This window comes from Cetorhinus maximus, unplaced genomic scaffold, assembly GCF_964194155.1.
Source record: "Cetorhinus maximus unplaced genomic scaffold, sCetMax3.hap1.1 HAP1_SCAFFOLD_2846, whole genome shotgun sequence".
Classification (NCBI taxonomy): Eukaryota; Metazoa; Chordata; class Chondrichthyes; order Lamniformes; family Cetorhinidae; genus Cetorhinus; species Cetorhinus maximus.
Genome location: NW_027598777.1, coordinates 1 through 22,821, shown reverse-complemented (window position 1 = coordinate 22,821; position 22,821 = coordinate 1). Strand labels below are relative to the sequence as shown.

General features: G+C 43.0%; 1 protein-coding gene across 1 annotated transcript; it reads right to left on the bottom strand.

Annotated features, from left to right (window-relative positions):
- Positions 1-407: 407 nt before the first annotated feature.
- LOC144677666 (uncharacterized) lies at positions 408-15,904 on the bottom strand. Its single transcript, XM_078537696.1, has 3 exons — positions 15,585-15,904; positions 11,984-12,135; positions 408-654 (listed from the first exon to the last, which is right to left on the bottom strand). Exons 1-3 carry the CDS (start codon positions 15,588-15,590, stop codon positions 408-410), a joined length of 405 nt encoding a protein of 134 aa, XP_078393822.1. The 5' UTR covers positions 15,591-15,904.
- Positions 15,905-22,821: the final 6,917 nt, after the last annotated feature.

Genomic DNA, 22,821 nt, shown 5'->3' with positions numbered 1-22,821 from the left:
CAAAATTGCTCAGTGTGGAATTTAACCCGCCTTGAAACTTTGGAGCACGAAATTACAAACCAGTTGTGTCGGGAAACTGATTTTTTCATTCACCCCATGCTGGCGGAAGCAGAAGATTCTGCCCCCATGTTTCTCTCTATGTTCCTAGTACCTTCCCTTCCCACCCAACCATCACCTCCCCTCCCTATCTCCATCCAATCCCAATCCTCATCTCCTCTTCCCTACCATCTCTACCATTAACATCTCCCCAACCAGAAACTCCTCTCCCCCTGTCTATCTCCTTGCCATGGCCCACCTTCCCATTCCTGGTATTGAGCAAACATTGATTCATCATCTGAAGTCCAGTGGAATTGTCAAGTCCACAACCTTCCTGGAAAGTTAGGATTTCTCTACAATGCCTTCTGTTATCATCCACTTTCCTGAGTACACATGTGAACACTGAAATACCCACCACACTCTGATGCCGTGGAGCATGGGCTCAGCTCTCCTTTTTCCCTATTAGTTCTTATGTTTTGATGCGACCTCGGAAGGTTCCTTTTATCCATGCTGTCGCTATTCTTTCTTCGATTGTTGCGCAAGTCCGAGTACTGCAGGGCTGCCATTGATAGCACGTCCTGAATGGTCTCTGCTGTGCTCGGAGATGGTAACCATTCCCTAAAACGCAAGGAAAATTGTTGGCTGTAGGTATTATTTTCCTTTGGCAATCACCCTTTCCCCATTGGTTCTACAATCATGGTGACGGGACAAGCTGTCACACCTCAAACAATGATTTGGATGCTGGGATTTCCATGGTGAAGCAGATGGGCTCATCCCTACAAATGAGGGTATTGGTTTAGGATTAAGTTCCACAGCCCAACAGGCATCAGCAATATATTATTCCAAGAGGAGGAAGATCAGAACAGAGGTAAGTCATTCAGCCTCTCATTGAAACAAGCCTGTTTCATCATTTAATTTCACACTTTGCAGACAACTTGAAACTTGGAAAAGTAGTAACAATGAGAAAGATAATAATTGATTTCAAGAAGGCAGACTTATGAAATGGGCAGACACATAGAAGAGGAAATTTAACACAAAGAAGTATGAAGTGATGCTCTCTGGTAAGAAGAATGAGGCAATGCAATATAAATTAAATGGCACAATTTTTAAGGGGTGCAGGAACAGCGACTGGCTGTGTAAATACACCTATCTTTAAGGTGGCAAGACAAGTTGGGAAGGCTGGCAAAAAAAAGTCTATAGATCCTTGGTTTTATGAACAAGATGCATATCCATAAAGGTGTGTGGAGGCCCAAGGCCTGGGCATGGTTCTTAATGAACCCTTTGCATCTGTTTTCACGAAAGAGAGAGGGTAGAAGCAGACATAATAGTTAGGAATGAAGAGTACGAAATACTGAATTGGTTAAACATAGCGAGGGAGGAAATACTAAGGTGTTTAGCATCCTCGAAAGCAGCTTGGATGAAATGTATCTCAGGCTACAAAGAGAAGCAAGAGAAGAATTAACAGGTGTAGTGTTTCTAGGCTGCTTATGAGGGACCTAAATAGAGTGGATATGAGGAACTTATTTCTGTTACAAAAGTGGTCTACAACCATGGGGGCATAGATTTAATGTAGTAAATAGAAGGAAGAGAGTGGAATTGGGGAGTAAATTTTACACCCAGGAGGTGGTGGGGGCCTGGAAATGACCTGAAATAGTAGAGGAAGGAACCCTCATCACATTTAAAAAACACATTTTAAAAGAAGTCCTTAAGGTGGTGCTATCTACATATCTATGGACATTAGGCTGGATAACATTTTCTTGCCATGACAAACATAATGGGCCCGAATGACCTCTTTCTGACTGTAGATTTTCTATTTTCCATGTACAAAAACAAGGAACTTATTGTGCCCAAGACTGGACACATGCAGAAGACTTGGAGAGGGTACAAAAGCCAGGTTAAGTGAGTGGGCAACAAATGGAGTAGAATGTAGGAAAGGGTGAGGTTATTCACTTTGGTCGTAAGAAGAGAAAAGCTGGATTTTCTTTTAAAAATGTGTGAAACTTCTAAGTATTGATGCTCAGAGACACTTGTGTGTGTTCACACAAGGAACAAAGTTAGCATGTGGGTACAGAAAGCATTTAGGAAGGCAAATGGCATGTTGGTCTTTAATGCAAGGGGATTGGAGCACAAGAATAAAGAAATGTTGCAACAATTTTTTTTATTCATTTATGGGATGTGGGTGTCGTTGGTTAGGTCAGCATTTGTTGCCCATCCCTAATTGCCCTTGAAAAGGTGGGGGTGAGCTGCCTTCTTGAACCGCTGCAGTCCATGTGGTGTAGATACACCCACAGTGCTGTTAGAAAGGAAGTTACAGGATTTTGACCCAGTGACGGTGAAGGAACAGTGATAAATTTCCAAGTCAGGATGGTGAGTGGCTTGGAGGGGAACTTCCAGGTGGTGTTGTTCCCATCTCTCTGCTGCCCTTGTCCCTCAAGGTGGCAGTGATCGTGGGTTTAGAAGGTGCTGCCTAAGGAGCCTTGGTGAGTTGCTGCAGTGCATCTTGTAGATGGTACACACTGCTGTCACTGTTCGCCAGTGGTGGAAGGAGTGAATGTTCATGGATGGGGTGCTAATCAAGCGGGCTGCTTTGTCCTGGATGGTGTCAAGCTTCTCAAGTGTTATTGGAACAGCACTCATCCAGGCAAATGGGGAGTATTCCATCACACTCCTGATTTGCACTGGGTTTCGGTGAAACCACATGTAAAACAGTGTGCAGTTTTGGTCTCCACATTTATGGAAGAATATACTTGCATTAGAAGCAGAACAGTGAAGGGTCAACTAAATTGGTCCCAGGGATGAGGGGGTCATTCTATGATAAAAAGCTAAGTAAATTGTGTTTACATTCCCTGGAGTTTACAAGAATGAGAGGCAATGTCATTGAAAGCTACAAAATTCTGAATGGGCTTGACAGGGTGGACGTCAAAAGATTGTTTCCACTGCTCGGGGAATCGAAAACACAGGGGCACAATCTCAAGATAAGGAGCCAATCATTTAGGACTGAGATGAGGAGAAATTACTTCACTCAAAGGGTTGTGAATCTTTGGAATTCTCTACCCCAGAGGGTTGTGGATGCTCCATCAGTGAATACATTTAAGACTGGAATAGACAGATTTTTGGTCTCTCAGGGAATTTAGAGGTATGGGGATATAGAAGAGAAATGGACTTAAAGCTAAGATCAGCCACGAATTGAAGGGCACAGCAGGCCCAATGGGCCAAATGGTCTACTCCTGCTCCTATTTCTTGTGTTGTGTATTACAGACTTTAGATCAGCTTTGGGAAAGGACAAGGTGCAATTTAGAGTTTTTTAAAAATTAACTGCAGTGGGGGTTGCTGCACTTTTCGTGGTTTGAGAATGGAGTTGTCCTAGGTAAATTGGAATCAAAGATTGAAAGGCAAAACTATAAATCGAACAATGAGCAACCTTTAAGGAGGAGAATGTTTTGGTACAGTTGAGGTACATTGCCACGAGGGGGGAAAGGTATAGACAGAACTTCTTGGATGATGAAAAAGAGTGTGAAGAAGAAAATGGGTACATATGACAGATGTCAGGTTGACAATACAAGTGAGAATCAGACTGAATATAGAAAGTTCAGAGGGTAAGTGATAAAGGAAATATGTGAGGAAGTGAGGCAAAGAAAGTTTGAGAAGAGATTGGTGACTAACAAAAATTCAAAAGTCTACCAAAGGCATATAAATACTAAAAGGATGGTAAAAGGAGGGGTGGAACCAATTTGGGATTAAAAAGAAGGTGGTCTACGCATGGAAACAGAGGACATGGCCGAGATACTAATTGTGAATTTGCATTTGTCTTTACCAAGGGAAAAGTTACTGACATCATTGTGAAATAGTAGGTAATAGACACTGGATGGGCTGAAAAGTTATAAAGAGGAGGTATTAGAAAAGCTGGCTGTACTTAAAATTGATCAAGTTACCAGGACTGGATTGCATGCATCTAATGATAGAGGGAAGCAAGGGTGGAACTAACCGAGGCACTGGCCATAACCTTCCAATCCTCTTTAGATACAGGGTGGCCAGAGGACTAGAAAATTGCAAATATTATACACTTATCCAAAAAAGGGTGTAAGGATGGATAAACTCAGCAGCTGCAGACCAGTCAGTTTAACCTCAGTGATGGATAAGCATTTAGAAACAATAATCCAGGACAAAACTGTCACTTAGACAAGTGTGGATTAATTAAGGAAATCCAGCACAAATTAGTTAAAGGCAAATCATGTTTAACTAACTTAAGTCTTTTGATGAGGTGGCAAAGAGGGTTGATGAATGCAATGCTGTTGATGTGGTGTATGTGGACTTCCAAAAGATATTTGATAAAGTGCCACATAACAGGCTTATCAGTAAAGTTGAACCTCATGGAATGAAAGGGACAATGGCAGGATGGATGTGAAATTAGCCGAGTGACAGGAAACAGTGAGTAATGGTGAATGGTTGTTCAGATTGAAAGAAGGTACATAGTTTGGTTCCCCAGCTATCAGCACCAAGATCATTGCTTTTCTTCATCTATATTAATGACAGATGGATGTATAGGACAATTCAAACTTTGCAGATGACACAAAACTTTGAAATATCATGAATTGTGAGGAGGATAGTGACATACTTCATAGATAGGCTAGTGGAATGGTTGGACACGTGAACGATGAAATTAATGCAGAGAAGTGTAAAATTGTTCATTTTTGTAGGAAGAACAAGGAGAGGCAGTATAAAATAAAGGGTACAATTCATAAGGGGGCGCAGAAGGGCTTGAAGCTATGTGGTATGTGTACAAGCTGTTGAAGAGGTGTGACCAGTAGAGAAAGTGATTAAAAATGCTTTTGGTATTCTAGGCTTTATAAATAGAGGCATGGATTACATATGAATTAGGAGCAGGAGTAGGCCACTCGGCCTCTCGAGCCTCCTCTGCCATTCAATAAGATCATGACTGATCTGAATGTAACCTTAACCCCACATTCCTGCCAACCCCCAATAACCTTTCACAGCCTTGTTAATCAAGAATCTATCTTGCTCTGCCTTAAAAATATTCAAAAACTGCTTCCACCACCTTGAGGAAGAGACTTCCAAAGACTCTCAATCCTCAAAAAAAAATTCTCCTCATCTCTGTCTTAAACGAGCAACCTCTTTTTCTTAAACAGTGACCCCTAATTCTAGATTCTCCCACAAGAGGGAACATCCTCTCCACATCTACTTTGTCAAGACCCCTCAGGATCTTGTGTATTTCACTCAAGTCACTTCTTACTCTTCTAAACTCCAGTGGATACAAGACTAACCTGTCCAACCTTTCCTCATAAGACAACCCACCCTTTGCAGGTATTAGTCGAGTAAACCTTCTCTGAACTGCTAACGCATTTATATCTTTCCTTAAGTAAATAGACCAATACTGTACACAGCGCTCCAGATGTGGTCTCACCAGTGCCCCGTACAACTGAAGCGTAACCTCCCTACTTTTGTATTCAATGCCCCTCGCAATAAACGATAACATTCTATTAGTTTTCCTAATTACCTGCTGTACCTGCATGCTAACCTTTTGTGATTCAAGCACGAGGACACCTAGATCCATCAATCTTCCAATAATCTCTCAACGTTTCTTTTTTTATTCTTCCTGCCAAAATGGATAATTTCACATTTGCCCACATTATACTCCATTTGCCAGATCTCACTTAACCTAGCTATATATTTTTGTAGCCTCCTTATGTCTTCTTCACAATCTACTTTCCTACCTATCTTTGTGTCATCAGCAAATTTAGCAACCATTCCTTTGGTCCCTTCATCCAAGTCATTTATATAAAATGTAAAAAGTTGAGGCCCCAGTGGCACACCACTCGTTACATCCTGCCAACCAGAAAAAGACTCGTTTATGCCTACTCTCTGTTTCCTATTAGCTAGCTCATCTATCCATGCCAATATGTTACCCCCTACACCAGGAGCTTTTATTTTCCACAATAACCTTTGATGTGGCACTGTATCAAATGCCTTCTGGAAATCTAAGTACAGTACATCCACCACTTCCCCTTTATCCACAGCACATGTGACTCCTTCAAAGAACTCCAATAAGTTGATTGAACATGATTTCCCTTTTACAAAACCATATTGACTCTGCCTGATTGCCTTGGATTTTTCTAAGTGCCCTGCTATAACATCTTTAATAACAGCTTTAACATTTTCCCTATGACAGATGGTAAGCTAACTGACCTGTAGTTTCCTGCTTTCTGTCTCCCTCCCTTTTTGAAGAAAGGAGTTACACTTGCCATTTTCTAATCTAATGTAATCTTCCCAGAATCTAGGGGCAGGACTTTCCCCTCGTTGGGTGGGTGGGCCTGGGAGGGGCCGTGAAACGGTCCGCTGTCCGGGATTTCACGCTGGCTGGTCAATCGCAGTGACCGTGATTTCACTGCGGCAAGAAGAGCCCCCAGTGCATTATCGCTGAACTTGGGAAAAGTCGGCTTACTTCTCCTCGGAGCCATCACTCCTGGGCTGCAAAGTGAATGCGTGCATGGGTGGGGTTTGAATTCGGCACCCGGAACAGATGATCCGATGAGGTCATGGCGGTACAGACGAATGAATCCCGGCCCACCCCGCCACAAGAAACGTGCATCATGCATCTACAATGAGCTGAAAAGCAGGCAATCTGGCTCTGGAAACCCACCACTCCAGCCAGCCTTTCCTGCCCACCACCACACTTAGTCTTCAGAGCTGAAAATTCCTCCTTCTTTCAAGCCTGCTATCATTCAACAAAATCATGGCTGACCTTCTACATCAGCTCCAACTTCCTGCACTATCCACGTATCCTTCAATACCATTTGTAGCCAAAAATCAATCAACCTCTCATGAATATACTTAACGGCTGAGCATCCTGAACTCTCTGGGTCAGAGAACTCCAACGATTCACAACTCAGTGCAGAAATTTCTCCTTATCTCAGGCTGGCCATTATTCAGAGACTGTGGCCAAATGTTCCACATTCCCCAGCATCTGCCCTGCCAAGTCCCTTAGGAATTTTAAGTTTCAATTGGATCACTTTTTCTAAACATCAGGGATTATAGGCCTATTCTTTTCAATCTCTCCTCACCCCAGGAACCAGTTTGGTGAACCTTCATTGCACTCCCTCCAAATCTTCCTTAGGTAAGGAGACCAAAACTGTGCACAATATTACAGGTGTAGTGTCACAAATGCCCTTCATAATTGTAGTAAGACTTCCTTGCTCTCATATTTCAATCCTTTTGTAACAAAAGCTATCATGTCATTTGCTGTATCTGCATGTTCACTTCATGATTCATGTACAAGGACACCCAGTTCCCTCTGAATGCAAACATTTTCCAGTCTCTCGTCATTCAAAAATATTCTGCTTTTAAAAAAATTTTTTCCTAACAAAGTGGATAACTTCACACCACCACATTGCATTCCATTTGCCCACTCACTCAACCTCTCTAAATCCTTCTGTAGCATCTTCAGGTCCTCTCCACTATTTCCTTTTCCACCCAACTTTGTGACATATCCAGTTTTGCTGATGACACAATCAGTCCCCTGATCCAAGTCATTAATATAAACTGTAAATAGCTGATGCCCAAGTACGGTATTTTCGTACCCTGCTAGCTAAAGCTTGCCAACTTGAAAATGTCCCGTTTATTTCTTTTGTTTTCTGTCCAATAATCAATCCTTAATCCATACGGATATATCACCCCCAGTCCCACGAGTCCTAATTTTGTGCAACCACCTCTTGTGTGACACCTTATTGACTGGCTTTTCAAAATCACAGCAAATACACCACAACCTCTGGCTCCCCCCTATCCATCCTTTCAGCTATATCCTCAAAAAAAAAAAATTGGCAAACACCATTTCATAAAGCAGCATTCTGCTTAACCAAGAACAAACTTATACTTATAAAGCACCTTTAACATAATGAAATGCCCCAAGGTGCTTCACAAGGAGGAAAGTGAGGTAGAGAATTCCAGAGCTTGGGGCCCAGGCAACTGAAGGCATGGTCACCAATGGTGGTGCAGTTAAAATTGAGCATGCGCAAGAGGCCAGAATTAGAGGAGCATGGGTATCTCAGAGGTGTGGGGGTGGGGGAGGAGATTACAGAGATAGGGAGGGGCAAGGCCATGAAAGGATTAAAAACAAAAATAAGAACAAAGATAAAACTCAAGGCATAACTTGAAAGGGAGCCAAAATTGGCCACCGAGCACAGGGGTGATAGGGGAAAGGACTTGCGATGAATTAAAACACACACCTCAGAGTTTTGGATTCGTTCAAGATTGCAGACCACAGAATGTGGGGAAACCCGCCAGGAGCACTTTGGAATAGTTGAGCTTAGAAGTAACAAAGGCACAAATGAGAGTTTCAGCAGCTAATCTGAGACAGGAGCAAAGTTGGGCAATGTTGGAGGTATCTTCATAATGGTACGAATCAAGCTTATCCTGGATTCAACTATGACACTATGATTGCAAACAGACTGGCTAATCTCAGAGACTGTTACAGAGAGAGTAGACCAAGTGTGTCTGGGGAACATTTCGGTAAGAGCAATTGTATCAAAGTTTAGACTAGTAATAGAGAAAAGCAAGGAACAATCTAAAGTAGAACTTTTAAATTGGAAGAGGTTAACTTCAAAGGGATGAGAGGGAATCTAGCCAGGATAAAACAGAACCAAAGATTGACGGGAAAAACTGCAACAAAACAACAGGTGATGTTTGAGGATATGTTAGGTAGATTCCAACAAGGGTGAACTGAAAATCTAAATGATGCACGGTGATATCGGGACGCCTGCCCGACGTCACCGCGCGTTATTTTACGCGTCGGCGAGCAGGCCCTGCCCCCGTTTGCCAAAGGGAGAATTCTGCCCAATGAGTACTTTGTATCAGTGTTTCTCAAGGATGCTGATAAATCATCAGCAAAAGCAGAGATGGGAGAGGTAATGAGTGAGGTGAAAATTGATAAGAAGGATGTACTGGAAAGGCTGGCTATGCTTACATGGATGAGTCACATCTCAATAGTGAAATGGTGTCCTTAAGAATATTATAGAATTAACAAAAAAGTGATTGACATGAAGTGAACCATCAGCCTCTAGAAATAAAGTATATTAATAATATCCTCATCAGGTGACAGTCCTTATCATGCAGCTGCCATCTTCAGATGGAAAACAGACCAGGGAAGGTGGAGGAAGACCAAGGGAAGAGCTCCCGAACACTTCAACTAGAGAGTAGAATGATGTTACCACAAACTACTGAGGTCAACACACTGTGCCAATCATCTGTCATCCTCTGGGATCACTGACCCGTTCAGCTGTACAGGTTGTATGCTTTTCCTGTCTCTCTAGCTAATGCTTACGCTTCTTAATAAACTCAACAAACTACATTAAAATTACTCAGGGATACTCGACTGCTGATCTTAAGTATATGTGGCTCCCAAATCCTAAATCTTACAGGTTGCTTATGATAGACACATAGAAGCAGGAGTAGGTCATTCGGTCCTTCGAGACTGCTGCACCATTCAATATGATCATGGCTGATCCTCTACCTCAACGCTGTACTCCCACTCTCCCCCGATACCCCTTTATGCCTTTAGAGTCTAGAAATCTATCTGCTCCTTAAATACATTCAGTGACTTGGCCTTCACAGCCCTCTGTGGTAGAGAATTCCACGGGTTCACCACCGTCCAAGTGAAGAAGTTTCTTCTCATCTCAGTCCTAAATGACCTACCCCATATCCCGAGACTGTGACCCCTTGCTCTAGACACCCCCCACCAACCAGAGGAATCATCATCCAGTCTGCCCAGCCCTGTCAGAAGTTTATATGTTTCAATGAGATCTCCTCTCATTCTTCAAAACCCCAGTGAATACAGGCCTAGTCGGCCCAATCTCTCCTCATACAACAATCCTGCCATCCCAGGAGTCAGCCTGATGAACTTGCGCTGCACTCCCTCAACGGCAAGTATATCCTTTCTTAGGTAAGGAGACCAAAACTGCACACAATACTCCAGGTATAGTCTCACCAAGGCTCCTGTACTCAAGTCCTCTCGCAATGAAGGCCAACATACCATTTGCCTTCTTAACTGCTTGCTGTATCTGCATGCTTGCTTTCAGTGATTGGTGTACAAACGCACCCAGGTCCCTTTGTACATCAATATTTCCCAATCTATTGTCATTTAAATAACACTCTATTATTCTGTTTTTCCTACTGAAGTGGATAACTTCACACTTATCCATATTACACTGCATCTGCCAACCTGTCTGTCACTCAACCTGTATAAATCACCTTGAAGCCTCTTAACACCCTCCTCATTGCTCACATTCCCACTAAGCTTCGTGTCATCAGCAACTTGGAAATATTACATTTGGTTCCCTCATCCAAATCATTGATATATATTGTGAATAGCTGGGGCCTAAGCACCAATCACTGCGGTACCCCATTAATTACCACCTACCACTCCGAAAAAGACTCATTTATTCCTACTGTTTCTTATATGCTAACCAATTCTTAATCCATGCCAATATATTACCCCCAATCCCATGTGCTTTTATTTTTCACACTAACCTCTTATGTGGGACTTACTACCTTCAAGGTCCTGCCTTTTAACTTGCCCCCACCTAGCACTTTGAATTCTGACTGAGGTTTACAAGAATGTTGCCAGGGTTAGAAAAGTGTAGCTACGAGGAGAGATTGCGTAGGTTGGGGTTATTTTCCTTAGAACAAAGGAGGCTGAGAGGTGACTTGATTGAGGTGTACAAAATTATGAGGGGAATAGATAAAGTGGACAGGATAAAATTGTTTCCCTTGGTGGAGAATTCTAGAACCAGGGGACATAGATTCAAGATAAGTGGCAGAAGGTGTAGGGGGGACATGAGGAAGAACTTTTTTACGCAGAGGGTAGAGGGTGTCTGGAATTCGCTGCCCAAGTTGGTGGTAGAGGCAGAAACTCTCAACTCTTTTAAAAAGTACCCGGATCTGCACCTTAAGTGCTGTAAGCTGCAGGGCTATGGGCCGGGTGTAGGAAGGTGGGATTAGAAAGGGCACCTGGGTGTCCTCGAGCTGGCATGGACAAGATAAGCCGAATGGCCTCCTTATGTGCTGTTACTTTTCTATGGTTCTATGAGGACCTCAGCTTCTTCCTCTCTATGCTGATTGTTCTGACACAGAACCTAACTTCTCTTCCCCATCCTCCCATAAAATATTCTGCATTCTCTCTGCAATGTCCCTCACCCTAACAACTGGGAGACAGCACACCATATAGGTCTCATGTCAACAGCAGCAGAACTGAACGTTTCCTGGATCACACATTCCAGGAGATGGTCACCTCACAACTGAACAGAGTTCAGATCAGCAGGTAGGCAGAACTGCCCATCTGTCCCCAACTATCAAATCCTCATTACAACTGCATTTCTAAACTTTGCCATTCCCCCATTGTGGTTCTTTGTGTCACGGTGTGAGTAAGGCTTTATGTTTCACTCGTTCGAGGTGCTGTTAGCTTCACTGGTAATCACTGCTGAGTATTGGTTTTAGAGTGCCACGCTCCAAGGATCCTTGTACTGCCTTTCTCTTCCTACTGTTCCGGTGGCCATCTACTTGCTAAGAACTCTATTCAGCTGGGGGGTAGCCACCTCCTGGAACTTATGATCCAGGAAACATTCAGCTATCCAAATGCTCTGCAGTGAATCCAGTTGTCCCATATATTTTGCCTTTCAGGCATCTATGTAGTTCCATTTTGAAAGCACTTACTGAATCTGCTTCCACCGCCTTTTCAGGCAGTGCATTGCAGATCATCGTCACAATGCATTAAATATTTCTCATCTCCCCTCTGGTTCTTTTGTTAATTATCTATCAAACCTCCTTGTAATTTTGAACATTTCTATCAAATCTCCCCTTAACCTTCTCTGCTCAAAGAAGAATAATCTGAGTCTCCTAGTCTCTCTACATAACTGAAGTCCTACATTCCTGTCCTTACCTCTCAGCCATGTTGTCCTTCTTGCAACGCTTCAGACTCGTCCTGGGCTTATCCAGAGCTTGTTGGGACCTCTCAGTCTCCGACTCTATTGCCAATCCATTCTTCTCACTAACATCTGACAGATGGGACGCCTCACACTTAGCAGATGCTCTCTGCAAGAAAAAATTGCATTCGTATTGAAGACACTAGGAACTGCTCATCCTCAGGTTGTACCTAGTTAACAAATTGGCTTTCATTTACCAAAAAGGACATGTATTTATAAAACACCCATAACGTGGTAAAATATCCCATGGTGCTTCAGAAATAGTTTCTTTGAACAGTACTTTCTGGCGCCAACCAGAAAGCAGGCTATGCTAGACCTGGTAACCTGGTATTGTGCAATGAGAATGACCTCACAATGAAGGCATTCCTAGGTAGCAGTGATCACAATATCATAGAATTTTACATTCAGTTTGAGGAGGCAAGAGAGGGCCTAAGACTTTTATTTTAAACATAAGGGCAATTATGAGGGCATGAAAGTAGAGCTAGCTAAAGTGAACTGGCAAATGAGTTGGTCAGACTGGTCAGACCACATCTGGAGTACTGTACAGTTCCGGTCTCCTTATTTAAGGAAGGATGTAAATGCATTGGAAACAGTTCAGAGAAGGTTTACTAGACTAATACCTGGAATGGCAAGGTTGTCTTTTGGGGAAAGGTTGGCCAAGCTAGACTTGTATCCACTGGAATTTAGAAGAGTAAGAGGCAACTTAATTGAAACCTTGAAAGATCCTGAGGGGTCTTGACAGGATGGACGTGAAGAGGATGTTTCCTGTTGTGGGAGAATCTAGAACTGGGGTCACTGTTTAAAAATAAGGGGTCACCCATTTAAGACAGAGATGAGGAGAATTTTCTTCTGTGTTGTGAATCTTTCGATCTCTCTTCCTCAGAGAGCAATGGAGGCAGAGTCAATGAATATATTTTTAGGCTGAGGTAGAGAGATTCTTAACAAGCAGGGAGGTGAAAGGTTATCAAGAGTGGGCAGGAATGTGGAGTTGAGCTTACATTTAGGTCAGTGATGATCTCACTGAATGGCAGAGCAGTCTCGAGGGGCCGAGAGGCCTACTCCTTATCTAGTTTGTATGTTTGTTATCAAACAAAATTTGACACAAAATAAATTGGGTCAGATGAGCACAGGCTTAGTCAAAAAAGTAGTTTTCAAGAAGCGTTTTAAAGGAGGAATGTGAAGTCGAGAAACATCGAGGTTTAGGGTGGGAATTCCAAAGCTTAGGGCCTTGGCAGCTGAAAGCATGGTCACAAATGGTGAAACGATTAAAATCAGGAATAAAGAGACCAGAATTGGAAGAGCGCCGGTACCTAGGAGATTTGTGGGACTCAAGATTATGAACGTAGAGAGGACAAGGCCATGGAGGGATCTAAAAACAAGTAGCTTGCCAGTACTCACCATCTAGATTCTCACATGAAGAAAGGCCAATTAGAGACGGAGGACAGCAGGGACCTGTAGAGATCCACAGCAAGATCTGGCACCCTCCAGGAGCAACAGTGAGCGCTCCCACATTAATAGCTTAACTACAAATGCACCATTAATAATGGAACCATTATTTTATTAAACCACATCTACGGCAAAAGTGATCGCAGAGAACCAGCATGAACTTTTTTTGTTATTTGTTCAGAGAATATCGGAATCACTGGCAAGGCCAGCATTTATTTACAAACTCGAATTGCCCTTTTGGTGATGGTGGTGGTGGTGAACCACATTCTTGCACATGTGGTGTCAGTACACCCACAGTGCTGTTATAGGAAAGGGAGTTCAAAGATTTTGATCCAGTGACGATAAAGGAATGCCAATACGTTTCCAAGTAAGGATGCAGTGTGACCTGTGTATAGGCTAAGGCAGGTCTACTGAACCTACTTAAATTTTTTGAGGTGACAACCAAAATGGGAGATAAGGGAATGTTAATAGATGGTATTTACATGGACTTCCAAAATATATGTTCAATAAGGTTGAAATCCCCACAAGAAACTTAACAAAAATAAGAGTGCATGGAATTGGAGGCAACCTATTTAGATGGCTAGGCAATTGATTAGGAGGTAGGAGACAGAGGGTAGGGATAATGGGTATCTATTCAAATTGGCAGGATGTGACTAATGATGCCGCCTCAGGAACTTCCCTTCAGCCTTTCACTCTACCTGCTCTAATTGAGGTAGATGAAGGAAAAAGAAGTGCATGTTTAAGTTTGCTGACAACACTAAGCTGGCACAGTGAATGGTGAAATTGGGAGCAGAAAGTTGCAAGAGGATATTGATAAATTAAGTGAGTGAGCAAAATCATGGCAAATAGAATTGAATGTGGGAACTAGGATAGATAGATTTCTATATGGTGAAGAGAGAGATTTAAGGGTCAAAGTGCAGAAATCACAAAGCTTACGGACAAGTATAATAAGTAACTAAAAAGGCTAATAGAATGTAGGTCTTTATCTCAAGAGGGCTGGAATACAAAAGGTGCATATTATGTTGCAGCTGTATAAAGCTCTGGCCAGACTGCACCTGGAGTACTGCATTCAGTTCTGGGTACCAAATAAAAACTTAGAAAGGCTGGATTAGGCATGAGGGGGTCCAACATAGATTAACTGGAATAATACCAGAGTTACAAAGGTTAATCTAAGATGGCAGGTTCAACAGACCAAACTTATACTTACTTGAATATGGAGGTTTAAGGGTGAATTACTCAAGGCGTTTAAGATAATTAAAGGAATTTGTTAGCATAGAAAGTTACATGATTTAATCTAGTGGGAAAGAGTCCAGAACAAGGGGGCATTACCATTGAACAGCTATGTTCAAATTTGAAGTTGATGTCAGAAAGCACTTCTCACACAAAAGAATCATGGAAATCAGACACTCTATGGCGTTGATTTAGAGGTGGAACAGGCTGGAGGGACTGAATGGCCTTTTCCAGTTCCTATGTACCTACTGCAGTCTAGCAATGGACCAGTAAATTGGCATCAAGATAGTTTTAGCCACAGGAACACATTGTTGTCTACACTATCTTCTATTTAGGATGCAGGGTGAATAAGCTTATCGTTCAATGCTACCTATAAGAGGGTATTAGGTATCATCCCTCCCTTGTAAAAGCACATAGCCTCCCAACATTGACAATGTGGAATCATAAGCACAATGTGGAGTCCCACCATTTCTAAATTTTTTAGATGACACAAATTGGAGGAATAGTCAACATGGAGGGGGACTGCAACATATAGCAAAATATTAATACACTTGCAGGTTGGACATATAATTGCCAAATGTATTGTAACATAGATAAGTGAGAGATATTACATTTTGGTAAGAAAAATCACATGCTACTTAGAAAATGAGAATCTAAATGGAGGAGAGGAGCAGAAGGAAGTGCAAGTAGAAATACACAAATCACTGGTTTCTGTGCTGTATATTCTAGATAATTCCCTGTCCTATTGTAGTGTAGCCAAAGTCTCCAAAACAGCGAATCCCACCAGCTATGAGCTCAGTGAAAATCAGCTAATCAAAATGACACACAGTCTCAGGTTACAATCTAGCGGTACATGAATGGGCAGAAGATTTGAGCAGGTACCTGCATGCTGCATTTCTTCTCGGCATCAGAGTCAGACAGGTTCGAGGTTCCATCTCTGAGTTCAGTTTTCACACTCTCGAAGAACTCTATAAGAAAGGATGGAGATGAGACTGATTGATTTCTTTTGAGTATGAGTAATCAAGAGATATGGATCGAAGACAGAAAAGCGGATTTGAGGTATCGATCAGCCTTGATCTGACTGAATGGTGGAGTTTGCTCGATGGACTGAATGACATCCTTCTGGTCCTATCTTCGTACGTTCCACAGCCACTATTGTCTTTCATTCATGAGATGGGAGCATCGCTGGCTAGGCCAGCATTTATTGCCCTTCCCTAATTGCCCTTGAAAAGGTGAGATGAGCTACCTTCTTGAACCCATGCATTCCATGTGTAGCTACACCCTATTAGGGAGAGAATTCCAGGATTTTGAACCAGCGAAAGAGAAGGAATGACAGCATAGTTCCAAGTCAAGATGTTATGTGTCTTCCAGCGGAACTTGCAAATGGTGGTGTTCCCTTGTTCTTTAGGGGGTAAAGTTAGTGGGTTTGGAAAGTGCTGTCAGTGGACCTGAATCTCCCAAAATACTCAGCCCAATAACTTGTATTGTTTTCACAACTTGCGGGTACAGCGAACAGGGTACAATTTTAAAATTTACAGATTGCACGAAACTTGTAAGTGTATTAAATATTGAGGTAAGTAGTAACTGAGTTCAAGAGGATGAGACAAACTGGTGGAATAGGCGAACACGTGGCAGATTAAATTCACAGAAAAACACAAGGTGATACATTTTAGTAGATAGAGGAAAGGCAATACATGCTAAGAGAGAGATCTGAGGGTGCTTATGCACAAATCTTTGAAGGTAGCAGGGCAGATTAACAAAACTGTTTATGAAGTATATGGGACCCTGGGCTTAATGAATAGAAACACAATAGAAAAGCCAAGATATTATGCTAAACCTATATAAAACACTAGTGTGGTCGCAGCTAGAGTAGTGCGTTCAATTCTGAGCACCACACTTTGGGAAGAGTATGAAGGCTTCTAAACACAGCACAGAAGAAATTTATTAGAACAGTTCAAGGGATTAGGGATTACTTACTTGGACAGAGTGGGGAAGCAAGATTTGTTCTCCTTAGGGCAAAGGCATCCAAGAGGAGATTTGATAGTATTTTAAATCATGAAGGTTTTAGATAGAGTAAATAAAAATAAACTGTTTCCAAGAGCTGAAGGGTTGATTATCAGAGGGTACAGATTTAAGGGCACTGGCAAAGGTGGCATGACAAAAAGACCTTTTTACATAACAAGTGGTTAGGATTTGGAATGCACTGTCTGATTGGGTAATGGTACAAATTCAGTGATAGCCTTGGATAAATAACTGAAAGAGGAAAAACAATTCGCGAGATGAGGAAACAGTGGAACTAACTGGATTGCTGTTCAAAGAGCCAGCACAGATTTGATGGGCTGAATGGCCTCCTTCTGTACTGTACCATTCTATGATTTTATTAAGAGATGAGGCACAATAATCAGTCAACCTACTACCCTCGAAATAAAAACACAGAAAATTCTGGAAATATTTAGCGGGCTAGGCAACTTCTCAGGAGAGAGAAAAAGAGTTAATGTTTCAGGTCGATGCCCTTTCATCAGAACTCAAACTCAGTTTCCAGGATTTCCTCAGCTACATCACCAGCCAGTTATCTGCAGCTCTGAGAACACAAACAATCCGTTGCATTCACTTGTAGGAAAATCTCTGGATGGACCTCCCAGATTAACTTTCTCGCCTTTCTTCCTTCAGGGAAGGAGAAGCTCTTATGTGATCGCTGTGTGTGTGAACCTTGACAGTGAGCAGGTTATTAAACCTTGGAGAACATCAGCACCAAGATCAAATAGAAGTCACTTGGCATTCACTTACACTGGAATCACTCAGGTGAATGTCCGGAACATTTGAACTGAGAGGTCAGCTGCTCAATAAAACACATTACAAAGTGCTCTGTTTACAGAATCCAATTGGTCCTTAATGATTCCAGGGTTTCTGCTTCCACTCTTTTGCCAGGAGTTCATTCCATGTACTCATCACTTTCTGATATCAGTCCCAACTGTGTCCTTTAATAGTTCGAATCTGTGGTTAACCCATGTCCTAGCTTTACAATTAAATCCAATTTCTGGATTTAACAATGGTGTGCCCCTCAATAAGATTATCACTCAGCCTGGCAAGGTGCAGTTTGAGTTTAATCTAGTGGCTCCTTCAACATTTGAATGTCAGCAACCAAACTAGACCCGGTACGCAACGTGATCTAACAAAAACTCAGTACAGTTTGATCATTCCTAGTATTCAGGGAGCAGTCTGACAAAGCTCTGGAGTTTGACAATGACCGCCAGTACTCGGGTTGCAATCTCCGTACAGCTTGACCATCATTCCCAGTACTCAAGGGTCTGGCTGGCCAAAGTTCTGTACAATTCCACAATTACTCCCAGTATTCCAGGGCCCAGCCGGACTAGAGCTATTTACAGTTCAACCATTAACAGGCACAAATTCAACGTCGAAGGAATGACATGCTCACCATTACTGAGACATGGCTGCAAGACAGTCAGGACAGGGAACTAAGTACATCAAGTTCTAAGGTCTACAGGAAGGGTAAGGAAAATGGGAGCGTAGCCTTAGTGGTTAAGGATGAAATCAATTCAAATGATAAGAGTGGATATAATGAGGGGTAAGCAGGCTATGTAGTCTTTATGGACATAATTATGAAATAGATTTAAGACGTTAGTGGGAGTTGTGTGTAGGCTTCTTGATAGCAGCTGTGAAATGGTGGAATGTATAAATGCAGAGATTAGACAATCATGTAGCAAAGGTAGCATGGTTTTAATGTGGGATTGTAAATTTCATGTAGATTGGGATAAGCAGACTCACTCCTGTCAGAAACGTAGTAGAATTTCTTGAGTGCATTCTGGTTGTTTTTCTATGACAATATCTTGGAGCCAACAAGGGCTCGAGCCTTATCAGATTTGTTTGAATGAGTAGTCAGCCAGATTTAGTTGACAAACTAATACTGCGTAAACATGCATCTAATAGCAATCATAACACGATTGAATTCAGCATAGCTTTTGAAAGGGAGAAATGTGAAACAGCTAAGATTCTAGATTTAGGTCAGGCCAATTTCAAATCTGTTAATGGATAAATCAACAGATGATCAGTGGAAGTTGTTCAAAATTAAAAAGATGTGGGAAATGTACATACAATTAAGGATGCTTGTAAAGAAACCTGAGTGAAAGAGGATGAAATCAAAGTGGGATGGGGCCAATATATTAACTGGCATATGAATTTAAAAGTCCAAGAACAAAGACAGAAGAGGTGGTTGGAAATCATGAAATGATAACTAGCATCAATCTGGAAGAAATCAAAACAGCGCCGAAAGAAATGGAAAATGGCAAAGCAGTACGACTGGATGAGATACTAGCAGAAGTATGGGCCTGCCTAGGTGAATATGGGATCCAGGTCCTGAACAAACTATTCAACTGTCTTGGATGAAGATAGAAAATACCAAGGGCATGGAGGCAAAGCACTTTGGTACCAATATTCAAAGGAAAGGGAGAGGCAGTGGCATAGTAGTACGGTCACTGGACTGGTAATTGGGACCCGGGTTCAAATCCCACCATGGCAGATGGTGGAATTTGAATTCAAAAAAAATTGGGCATTAAAAATGACCATGAAACCAAGGGAAGGAAATCTGCTGACTTCAACTGGTCTGGCCTACATGTGACTCCAGATCCACAGTAATATGGTGGAGTCTTAAATGCCCTCTGAAATAGCCTAACAAGCCACTCAGTTGTATCAAACAGCTAAAAAATCAATAAAAAGGAGTAAAATCAGACAGACCACCCAGCATTGACACAGGCACCAGGAACGACAATGGCAAACCCAGCACCATCCACCCTGCGAAGTCCTCCTTACTAACATCTGGGGCTTGTGCCAAAATTTGGAAAGCTGCCTCACAGATTAGTCAAACAACTGTCTGACAGTCATACTCACTGACTCGTACCTGACAGATCATGTCCCAGACATCACCATCCCTGGATATGCCCTGTCCCACAAGTAGGGCAGGCCCAGCAGTGGTGGCAGCACAGTGGTATACAGTTGGGTGGGAGTTGCGCTGGGAATCCTCAACATCAACTCTGGACCCCATGCATCAGGTCAAACATGGGCAAGGAAACCTCCTCCTCCTGATTACCACATACCGCCCCTCCCTCTCTACCTCACCCCTCCCTCCCTCCTTCTCCCTCCCCCCAACCACCCTTCAGCTAATGAATCTGTACTCCTTCATGTTGAACATTACTTGAAAGAAACATTGAGGGTGACAAGAGCGCAGAATGTACTCTGGGTGGAGGACTTCAATGTCCATCACCAAGAGTGACTCGGTAACACCACCACAAGCTGAGCTGGCCAAGTCCTAAAAGGACATAACTGCTAGACTGGGTCTGCGGCAGGTAGTGAGGGAACCAACAAGAGGGAAAAACATACTTGACCTCATCCTCACCAACCTGCCTGTTGCAGATGCACCTGTCCATGACAGTATCAGTAGGAGTGACTGCCGCACAGTCCTTGTGGAGACGAAGTCCTGTCTTCACATTGAGGATGGCCTCCATCGTGTTTAGCACTACCACTGTGCTAAATGGGATAAGATTTCAAACAGGTCTAGCAACTCAAGACTGGGCATCCATGAAGCGCTGTGGGCCATCAGCAGCAGCAGCAGAATTGTACTCTAACACAATCTGTAAACTCATGGCCTGGCATATCCCCCACACTACCATTATTGACAAACCTTGGTTCAATGAAGAGTGCATGAGGGCATATAGGGGCAGCACCAGGCAAACCTGAAAATGAAGTGTCAGCCTGATGAAGCTACAACACAGGACTAGCTGCATGCCAAACAGCATAAGCAGCAAATGATAGACAGAATCAAGCGCTTACACAACCAACGGATCAGATCTAAGCTCTGCAGTCCTGCCACATCCACTGGCAATTAAACAACTCACTGGAGGAGGAGGCTCTACAAATATCCCCATCCTCAATGATGGGGGTGCCCAGCACATCAATACAAAAGATAAGGCTGAAGCATTTGCTACAATCTTCAGCCAGAAGTACAGAGTGGATGATCTATCTCAGTCTCCACCCCAGCATCACAAATGCCACTCTTCAGCCAATTCAATTCACTCCACATGATATCAAGAAATGGCCGAAGGCAAGGGATACTGCAAAGGCTATGGGGCCTGACAACATTCCGGCAATCGTACTGAAGACTTGTGCTCCAGAACTTGCCGCGCCCCTAGCCAAGCTGTTCCAGTACAGCTACAACACTGGCATCTACCCACCAATGTGGAAAATTGCCCAGGTATGTCCTGCACACAAAAAGGACAAATCCAACCTGGCTAATTACCACCCCATCAGTCTACTCTCGATCATCAGTAAAGAGATGGAAGGGGTCATCAACAGTGCTATCATATGGCACTTGCTTAGCAATAGCCTGCTTTCTGATGCTCAGAATGGGTTCCGCCAAGGCCACTCAGCTCCTGACCTCATTACAGCCTTGCTTCAAACATGGACAAAAGAGCTGAACTCCTGAGGTGAGGTGAGAGCAATTGCCCTTGACCTCAAGTCAGCATTTGACCGAATGTGGCATCAAGGGGCCCTAGCAAAACTGGAGTCAAGAGGAATCAGGGGAAATTCTCTCCACTGGCTGGGGTCCCACCTAGCACAAAGGAAGATGGTTGTGGTTGTTGGTTTAGGGCATCACTCCAGGAGTTCCTCAAAGTAGTGTCCAGGGCCCTATCATTTTCAGCAGCTTCATGAATGACCTTTCTTCCATCATAAGGTCAGAAGTGAGATCGTTCGCTGACGATTGCGCAATGTTCAGCACCATTCACGACTCCTCAGATACTGAAGCAATCTATGTCCAAATGCAGCAAGATCTGGACAATATCCAGGTTTGGGCTGACAAGTGGCAAGTAACATCCGCGCCACACATGTGCTAGGCAATAACCATCTCCAACAAGAGAGGATCTAACCATGGCTCCTTGACATTCAATGGCATTACCATCACTGAATCCCTCACTATCAACATCCTGGGGATTACCATTGACCAGAAACTGAACTGGACTAGCCATAAAAATACTGTGGCTACAAGAGCAGGTCAGATGCTCGGAATCCTGCAGCGAGTAACTCATCTGACTCCCCAAAGTTGTCCACCAACTACAAGGCACAAGTCAGGAGTGTGATGGAATATTCTCCACTTGCCTGGATGAGAGTAGCTCCCACAACACTCAAGAAGCTTGACATCACCCAGGACAAAGCAGCCCACTTGATTAGCACCCCATCCACAAACATTCACTCTCTCCACCACCAACACACAGCAGCAACATTATGTACCAGCTACAAGATACACTACAGAAACTCACCAAGGCTCCTTCGACAGCACCTTCCAAACCCAAAACCATTACCATCTCGAAGGACAAGGACAGCAGACAGATGGGAACACCACCGCTTGGAAGCTCCCCTCCAAGTCACTCACCATCCTGACTTGGAAATATATTGCCATTCCTTCACTGTCGCTAGGTCAAAATTCCTGGAACTCCCTCCTTAACAGCACTGTGGGTGTACTTACACCACATGCACTGCAGTGATTCAAAAAGGCAGCTCAGCACCACCTTCTCAAGGGCAATTAGAGATGGGCAATAAATGCTGGCCCATCCAGCGAAGCCCACATCCCATAAATGAATTTAAACTCAAGATTGCAAAAACAATGAGGAATTAAAGTGTACCATGCCAGGAATACAAAGGATGTGATAACTGGGCGCTTAGAAAATAATGGTGAAACTGGGCACACTCAACAGTGGAGTTTTTGAGGATGCAATTAGCAGTATAGATATGGGAGAACCAGTGGATGTGGTGTATTTGGAGTTTCAGAAGGCTTTTGATAAAGTCCCACACACGAGGTTAGTAAGTAAAATTAGAGCACAATGGACTGGGGGAAATATACTGGTATGGATTGAGGACTGGTTAACAGACAGAAAACAAGGTGGTGGTATAGTGGTATTGTCACTGACTTGATATTCCAGAGACCCAGGATAATGCTCTGGGGATCCGGTTCGAATCCCACCACGGGAAAAAAATCTGGAATTAAAAGTCTAACGGTGACCATTGCCGATTGTCGTAAAAATCCATTTGGTTCACTAATGTCCTTTATGGA

Excerpts from the sequence above, each read along its gene's own strand:
- LOC144677666 (XM_078537696.1), bottom strand. Across the intron at positions 655-11,983 it reads AAGGACAACATGGCTGAGAG|GGAATGGTTACCATCTCCGA; the intron begins GTAAGGACAGGA and ends CTTGCGTTTTAG.